Source organism: Charadrius vociferus, unplaced genomic scaffold (assembly GCF_000708025.1).
Source record: "Charadrius vociferus isolate BGI_N301 unplaced genomic scaffold, ASM70802v2 scaffold647, whole genome shotgun sequence".
NCBI classification, from domain to species: domain Eukaryota; kingdom Metazoa; phylum Chordata; class Aves; order Charadriiformes; family Charadriidae; genus Charadrius; species Charadrius vociferus.
Window position 1 is genome coordinate 245,744 of NW_009649585.1, and position 8,996 is coordinate 254,739.

At 54.1% G+C, this 8,996-nt stretch overlaps 1 protein-coding gene across 1 annotated transcript in view; it reads right to left on the reverse strand.

Moving 5' to 3' along the window:
- Window positions 1–5,099, reverse strand: part of EPT1 (ethanolaminephosphotransferase 1 (CDP-ethanolamine-specific)) — a 15,108-nt gene extending 10,009 nt beyond the window's left edge. The window contains exons 1-4 of the mRNA XM_009890361.1: window positions 5,035–5,099; window positions 4,608–4,716; window positions 2,514–2,588; window positions 1,798–2,060 (exon numbers count right to left, since the gene is read on the reverse strand). Coding sequence (XP_009888663.1) covers window positions 1,798–2,060; window positions 2,514–2,588; window positions 4,608–4,716; window positions 5,035–5,064 — 477 coding nt within the window. The 5' untranslated portion in view covers window positions 5,065–5,099. The remainder of the gene's footprint in view (window positions 1–1,797; window positions 2,061–2,513; window positions 2,589–4,607; window positions 4,717–5,034) is intronic.
- Window positions 5,100–8,996: the final 3,897 nt, after the last annotated feature.

Below are 8,996 nucleotides of genomic sequence, written 5' to 3' on the forward strand. Positions count from 1 at the left end.
AAAGTCCCTCCCCAGCTCTCCTGGAGCCCCTTTAGGCACTGGAAGGGGCTCTGAGGTCTCCCCTTTTTGGCCTTCTCTTCTCCAGGCTGAACCCCCCCACCTCTCCCAGCCTGTCCTCCCAGCAGAGGGGCTCCAGCCCTCCCAGCAGCTCCGGGGCCTCCTCTGGACCCACTCCAGCAGGTCCATGTCTTTCCTATGTTGTGGACTCCAGAGCTGGACGCAGTACTCCAGGTGGGGTCTCCCCAGAGTGGAGTAGAAGGGCAGAATCCCCCCCCTCGCCCTGCTGGCCACACTTCTGATGCAGCCCGGGATACAGCTGGCCTTCTGGGTTGCAATCACGCAATTCACAAGATGCTCAAAGCACAAGAGAGAGTTTTTATACTACAAGTTGCAGTGACCCTGAAGGGTTTGTTCAGGGAGTCTTTCTCACCCATGTGGTGAAGCAATTGCGGGGGAAAAGCAAACACGGGCTATTTCAGTTCTAATAGTACCCCTGGAGCTGGTGAAGCACGCTGCAGGGCAGCTTAGCCCTCCACCCCAGGCAGAGATCCAAAAGCATTACAGTTAAGCAATGCTTTTGGAGAAAGGGGTCAGGGTATAACCGGAGGGGACCAGCTATGGTCTCTTTTCACTAGCAGAGATGATTATCGCAATTAACACAGCTGCATTAATTGAAGTCTCCTTCCAACTTGCTGCATTTTCCACCCCTTGACTGAGAAACCAGAAGCTAAAGGAGTAACGTGTGCCCCACGGTGCCGTGAGACGGCACCCGGCTGGGAAGGGCAGCCACAAGCAGCAATGGTGAGTTGTGTCACCCAGAGCTCTCTCCCACCTCTGACGGGCTCTTCAGAGCTTCCTGCAGAGAAGTGCTTAATCAGAGATGGACATGTCAACATACCTATGGGTCCATCATCGTCACTCTCAACATCGACTGCCCGGTGACCACGGTACAGAGGGACACCTCCCCAGGAACCTTTGCTCCAAGCACGCCAATGAGTTACTCTGCTACATTTTGGCCCACATCCTGCTAGTGCCAAAAGGCACCCCCAACTTCGAGACTTGAATTTACCCACCCTGGTACAACACGGGAAACTAACTAGAGCAACGATTTAGGTGGCCCAAACATGCATCTTAGGACAGCAGAAACCAGGCGGAGGAAACACAAGGCAATAGGCATTCTTCAAGCCTCGTTTTTTGTGGGTAGTCCATCTACAAAAGCTACTTGGAACAAACTAAGAACCAAACCGCACAAACCTCCTTGGATTTAATGGTTTTGAGCAGGTGAACTCTAGTGCCACATGACCCTAGCTCATTAAAGCAATTAAAGTTCAAAGTCATGCAAACAGTCTTCTAGAATCATCAAATGGTTTGGGTGGAAAGAGACCTCGAAGACTATCTAGTTCCGCCCCCCCTGCCCTGGGCAGGGCCACCTCCCCCCAGCCCAGGTTGCTCCAAGCCCCGTCCAACCTGGCCTTGAACACCTCCAGGGATGGGGCAGCCACAGCTTCTTGGGGCAACCTGCCCCAGGGGATCACCACCCGCACAGGAAACAATTTCTTCCCAGTATCTAAATCTAAATCTCCCCTTGGAAAGCTCTCCTCCACCACGATGCCTGGAGACGGACTGAAGACACCCACCTCCAGAGTGCGTTGCAGTGACTGATTTACCGGGCTCTGGACACGCACCAGAGCTGCATGCATCCCTCGCACATCTCGGCGGGCACTATCGCACCCCGGGCACACCAGCGGTTTATTGAGCTGCTGCTGAAGCCGACCAGCGGCTGCGGCGCGTACTTACCACCTGGCTGATGTCATATCCCCAGGGCAGGAAGAGGATCCCTGTGTTATACTTCTCCCAGTGGGAGAGGATGAATGAAAACAAGACCACCCATAAGAGGAGGTAGAGAACGAAGACACTGACACCCGTGGAGCCCCGTCCAAAGGTGGAGTAGACTGTCACAACAAAGTACACGCATGCCCAGCTGTCCAGGCCGTGATCAAAGAGCTCTCCCAGGGGCGTGCTGGAGTTGGTCCGGCGAGCCTGTTTCCCATCAACACCATCTGGGAAGAGAAGGAGAAATAGGGAGTTTGGCTGGACATCCAGTTTGTAGCTGGCAAAGCGTGTAGCCAGCAAACAGCAGCTTTCACTACCTCCATCCTCTAATGGGGAGTGTGCTTCCCACCCTCCTGCTCTACTTGGGACTGAAAAATGCAATTAAGTCTGAGGAGATTATATTTATTTAAGCCAGACCAAAGACAGAATTTCAGAATTCGTCTCAAAGCCAATTCCAGCATCCTTCTTTCACGTCAGCTGCTCTGGGACAACTTCCTTCTATCCACTTTGCAAAGCAGCTCCCAGAAACTGCTCCAGAGCCCGAGCAGCAATTGGATTAGTGCATGGCAGAAACCCAGAATCAAAGATTTCTCAACGGGCTCGGAGATAAGACGACATGCAGACGCAGCGTGAACGGACGACAGACAAACACCCCCACAATCAACTAGATAAAGTCTTACCTAATGTATAGGCGATGAAGTTTAGGAGGCCTACAATGACCCACACTCCGTTTGGAACATGCTGGTGATCAGGAGCTGCAGAGATCAGAAAGACCCAAGTCAGGACAGCTCTGGATTTACTTTGAATGAGTTTATTTTGGCACAAGAGGCACAGCAACAAGGACCGGCAGCTCACCGAGACAAAGCACCTACACAACTCAAACAGCAAAACTGAGATGTTAGCTTTCCAGGACGTGGTGGCAGAGATGGTCACTGAAGACTTTGGTTTCCAGGACATACTTGTCCTCTATCCCCAGCTCCCCCAAAGTCACGGGATCTAAGAACTGGTGCTGGCAGCTAGCAACTGCAGCCCAAACGCATGGCATGGAAGTGTATGCAGATCAGACTCTCCTCAACGACTTACTCATAGAGCATCAAGTAGAGCCTCTTTGAGATGTGGTTAACACCCTGCTTCTGCAGACACGGCTGAGGATTCCCCTCCCACTCTCCAGTCTGCATTCTGCCAATTGAAACAGAGTTCCTCCTTAATAACATCTCCACCTCCTCCAGCACTGTCGGCAGACAGCCAGCTTAGCTCTCTGCAACCGAGGGAGCCCAAAGGTGCACGTCAAAAAAAGCAGGAGGAGGCACGGTTTCTTAGCAGCAACCCCACAGGAGGGCACATGGAGGTCTCGTAAGGAGAGCAATGATCCTATGGCCATCCCATGCCACCTCCTGCTTCCTCAGAGTAGCGCGATGGTGCCTTTCCACCAGCAAATGGAGGGCATCATGTCTCCAAAACCACCTGAGGAGGAGGGAAGGCACAAGCTTCTGGAGGCCTCACCAGCAAAATGAAAAGTTCTCTTTCCAAGCAGGACAGGCAAAACATGTATGTAAAAGGGCCCCAAAGCATGAGCTTCACCATCCTTCTGGCAGAGCCCAAGTTTCTGGACATCTGATGTCCTGGGAATTCTCACACTGAACTTCTTTCCCTGAGCTACTGTCAGTTTTTCTTCCTGTGGCTCATGGACCAAAACACAGCCTACATCTTAGCTAACGGCCACTGATGCCACCCGAGCTTTTGAAGGCCTGGCACATTGAGAACAGTACTCATCTACCTACTGACAAAGGCAATCCCACGACACCAGTATTTTTCCCACTTAACTGTGTTTTGACGATTGGCTCGCTTTTAAAAGAACTAGATGAACTCTTCTGAGCAACCTAAACCAAACCTGGCAGGGGCAAAGGGCGAGAAAAATATAGAGGAAGCTATTGATAAGAGACTGAGAGTTATCACGCTGTATTAATCTGGGGACACCCCCACGAGGAACGGGACACAACTGAACCTTCAGATTCACCAACAGATGAACATGGGTACTGTTGACAAGTTTAAAGCTGTGCACCTCCTTGCCTTATGCAGAATGGCAAAACCGAGAAAGAGGATTTTGCCTTTGTTAGTCTGAATGTGGCACTGGCATGGTTTTTTTTGCGAGAGGGCAATTAGCTGGGATGCAAAGAACAAGGCTCTACCTGCTGACTTCAGGGAAGCAGTGTTTCCTACATTACCTTGTTAGATTTAGATGTTAGAAAAAAACTTCTTTACAGTTAGGGTGACAGAGCAGTGGCAGAGGCTGCCCAGGGAGGGGGTGGAGTCCCCTTCTCTGGAGGTTTTCAAGACCCGCCTGGATGCAGTCCTGAGGGATGTGCTCTGGGCAGTCCTGCTTTAGCAGGGGAGTGGGGCTGGGTGGTCTCGAGAGGTCCCTTCCAACGCTGAACATTCTGTGATTCTGTGATTTTAAAATAAGGGTCTTGTCTGCTCTGTAGGCAGAGCCAGTTCCTACTCAAGATTTCAACTGTTTCCTCCTCCCTCGCCCGCAGGCTGCCAGCCAGACGCACGACCACCCAGCAGCCGGAGGGAAGGCGTCGTATTTGGACAAGTCCTCATCATGAAGCCCAGCAAGTTCAACCCCTCAACTCTGTCTCTCCTCTGGCACAGCCACCTGCCTCTGGGAATGCCCAGACTAAGAGGTCTTAGCAACCAGAAGTCACGGCAGAGGAGGTGACAGACTTCACCACTCCAATGCTTCGCGTCCAAACAGGAACATGCAGCCTTACCGGAAGCATAAAAGTCAGGGTCGAAGTATGCCATGAGGAAGAAGTTGAAGACAAGCAGCAGGAAGCCAGAAAACGTTATCAAGTTTGGGGCCAGCCAGGTAGGGAAGATCTATGGGAAAGCAGCAAAAGAACACATGAACTCATTAAAACACGTAATAAGGACCACATGCTGCTCCCAGACATGGCAGAGACCTGGTTACAATCATCCGAGCCTCAGACAACACCACTGAGTCGCATCTGGCATATCACGGGGCAGCAGGAAGCTTTAGGCTGCGATGCAGTGAGCTCGGGGCGGGCTGGAAGGCAGCACCCTTTGTAATTAGTTGCACCACAAACGAAGCAGGGCTTTTCAGCTGACAGTTTTACAGAGAAGACTTCGTGGTGACTGGAGTTTGGCTGTCCCACTCAGGGCAGGACGAGGTCTCACCTTCACTATCGTGTTCCAGAAGGGATGCATGACGTACAGAGACAGGGGGTTGCTGTCCACGGCGCTGTACTGTGAACGACAAGGGAAAAACAAAAAATAACAGTTAGGACTCCAACACCACTTGCGAAAAGCCAGCGATCCCAAATACTGAGCTTTCCGTGAGGATACCTGCTACCCGAGTCTTGGCATTGCAAGAACACTCGGGTCAGGAATGGAGTCTCACCAGGGATGGTGCTAAACAACCCGAAAAGGACCTACAAGCTCCAGTGACACTGGCCACAGACCCACAGAGGTGCACATCTCATGCCTGCACCCAGTGCCTCCCCATCACAGGCAGCAGCCCCACGAGAGGAGTGGGTAGCATGCCCACCGTGGCGGTTTCTGGAAGGTGGGGAGACTCGAGGACACACAACCTCTTTTGCAGCCAATGCTCCCGCCAGAGCCCCACAGCCCAATGGCCACCCCACAGCTCACTCTTCACAAGCCGGAGAGGTGACAGTCCCATGGCCCCGAGCACCCACAGCATGGGACCGACCCACAGAGGACAGCTTGGCTTGCTCTTGCTTGAACAACCCTGTAGAGTTCTGCCCCACAAGACAAGCAGGACCAGGGACCTTCACAGCTCAGCACCCGAAGGCGCCGTGCAGAAGGGCAGGGGGAGACCTCCCCACCAGCCATGAGAGCTGGGACCACTCCTGCAGCCCCGCTGGTCTCTGGGCTCCTCAACTCCCACACCCCGGCACCCCTTCCACCAAATGATGCAGGAGGACACCAATGAGCCCCCTTGGTGGGGGCCCCCAAAACGGGAGACTCTTCTCTGATGGACAGGATACTAAGAGAGAGCTTCAAGGGACACATTTGAGTGCTGACAGCTCTGAGCAACACAGACACAACCAGTGACTGACCCCAGAGGTCCTGCACGAGAGCTGGCATGCTTCCATCACGGACTAAGGCCATTGAGATGGCAGCTATCACCGTCTCACCTATCTCCAGTCGCTCAGAAGACACTTTCTCCTTCCGGAAAGATAGCAGACATTTATGAGCAAGGTCTCGAAACCCCTCCCTTGTCCTGCAGATATTCCAAAACTCCACGTACACCACCATACCACCACACATCCACAAGTAACTCCAAATCCCACACATCCCATCACAGTTTCAAGCACAGAGGGTCATTTGGCACTAGAGAGAGATGCAGAGGCGCCAGCTTCCCAGTGCAGCCACACAGGTGACCTGGGCTGGTTCATGGGCTCCACGGGACCAGGGGTCCAAGCCCCATCGCAGGAGGAGGGGACAGAGATTGGGCCCAGCAAGGGAGCAAAGTGATCATAGCAGAACAAGTGACAGATGTCGCTGTCTGGAGGTAGGACCCATGCCATTTTTCCTTTTTCAATTGGGGCAGAGCAGTTTGAAGCAGATGCCTGCTGACCTGGTGAAGGATCAGCATCTTCCTCCTTGCCTGTGTCCAGCTCGGTGAGCTGGAGTCCCCATTTCCAAAGGGGGAGGATTGGTGGGTGAACACCAGGAGGCCCGTGGGTACCCCACGCAGGACAGGTCTCAGAGGGCTCCTCTCCATTAAGGAGCTGAGATTTCTGCAGAGGCAGCTGCTGCCCTTGGGAAATGGGGAAGAAGAGCTCCTCCTCCTCACCCGACTGCTTTTAGATCATTTGAGGTGGTTGGGGTGTGTATGCGGTGGGGAAAATAAAAATAGAAATAAAACTCAAAGACCTAGACAAGCTGTGAAACCGCTTCCAGTTAGAAAGTTAAAATTTGACATCATTTGGCTCTCAAGAGCACCACGAGCTGCTATCTGCTCTCCAGCTCACAGTCCTTTCCTAGAAAAGATTACCCCGTCTAAAGTCCTCTTCCCCAAGCAACACTTTGATAAGAATCCCAAGAAAAAAATTCATACGCTACAAAACTTCTCGGTTCACATGCTCAGTGCCGAGCCGGGCAGCTCCGCGCGCCCACCCACCCGCCCTGGGACCCCACAGATGGGACACCACCTCCGCAGCTCCCCACCATCGACGTCCATCACCATTCCACGCAGGTCAAATCCCAAGCAACGTTATGGAAAGTAATCAAAGCCTCCCCCCCTCCTGCACCACCACGGACATAACCTACGCACTCCTCGTGATAAAGGGAGTTTGGCTGGTAAAGGAAACCCATCAGCTCCGGGTCCCCACCCACCCCACGGCCTTGAACCAGCCACTGTCTCTGCACCCACAGCTTGTCCCTCCCTCCGTGCTCCTCTCCTCGGCTGGAAGCCCTGGAAGCAAAGGGGACAGACTATCCGTTTCAAAAGCAGGCGGCCCAGAAAGGTTGTGGAGTCTCCCGCTCTGGAGCCATTCCAAACCCGCCTGGACACCGTCCTGTGCCACTGCTGGAGGTGCCCCTGCTCTGGCGGGGAGGTTGGACTAGATGATCTCCAGAGGTCCCTTCTAACCCTGACCAGTCTGGGATTCTGTAGTTCTCTGTGACAGTGGTGGGAAAGGACAAAGCAACACCCCACAAGAAGGGGCACCAGGTCTCTCCGGGCTCTGAGCACACAGGCTAAAAGCTCACAGCATTTCTTCCTAACTGGGGGAATCCCATCCTTGGCAAGCATTTCTGGACCCCCACCACCTCTTCCCTGTCCTCTCCATGACGGGTCGGTCCATCTCGTTGGGGGTTAGCCCCAGTGCTTACGTCCCCATAGCAGCAAGCCCGTAGGAACGGCAGAGCAAGCGGCTACAAAACCCCAAACTCGATGGCATAGGGAGGCAAGGTCTAAGCCGCGAGGAATTTCCATCCCAGCTTAATGCAATTTCGGGGGACAGAATTCCAAACTCTTTACGAGGTAATAGGATTTGAACCACTGGAGGAGGAGAGCTGGAGCCTGATTAAATCTCGTTATCCTCAAAACAGCCTGGAACAAGAAAACAGATGCGACGCTTGGAGCGAGGCAGGGGAAGCGCTCTGGAGTTTCTGTGCTCATGTTTGTAAGGTACCTCGGGGACGTTTCCACAGGTCCACGGCCCGGCAAGCTTTCCCCTCTCCCCCCACGCTTGGGGACTGGGGATAATAATCAGTAAGCAGCTTTTCCCCACGGTCACACATGTTCCCACCTTGCCTGCAGAACTGAAAGACCTGGAACGACCCGCTTCTCGGGGGAGAGGGCAGCTGTCTTGCAGAGGTTTGCCAATACAACCACGCCAGCTTCAACCCGTCTCCCAGAGGGACGCTCCTCTGCCTGCTGAGCGAGGCAGGTAGGTGCTCTGCCAGCTCAGAGGACAGCAACGGACCAAAGTGACCGAGCTGGGGCTGGCTGTGGCGCCAGGCTGCCTGCCACCCGAAGGGACAGCGCTCCCAGGCAGCCGGGACAAGGCTGCCTGCCCAGGGCAGCTGCCGGCCAGAATACCGATGACCTGCCGGGCATCTGCAGCAGCAAAACTCAAAATCATCCGCCATACCCAGCCTCCCCGCAACCGCTTTTCTTCCAGCAGACGCTCCTCCTCTTTACCTTTCTGCGCTGGCACGAAGGGGTTCCCGACCCACACGGCACAGAAGCTCTCTGCTCCATAGGGGACAGCAAGTCAGCAGCGCTGCTGGGGACACTGGCAGCGGGAGGAGGAGGAGGGACGGCAACATGGGCACAATCACCACCTTCTACGGGGTGCAGGTGCTCTGCGTGGCCGGAGCTGGAAGCAAAGCAAGCTGTGGAGATGCTTCACTTGCTGCTCACTCTCCAGCCCACCCCATGGGAAGAGGAGAGGCTGGGAGAGTTGGGGGGGTTCAGCCTGGAGAAGAGAAGGCCAAAAAGGGGAGACCTCAGAGCCCCTTCCAGTGCCTAAAGGGGCTCCAGGAGAGCTGGGGAGGGACTCTGGGTCAGGGAGGGGAGCCGTGGGATGAGGGGGAACGGTTCGACGCTAGAAGAGGGGAGATTTAGACAAGATCTGAGGGATAAATCCTTTCCTGTGCGGGTG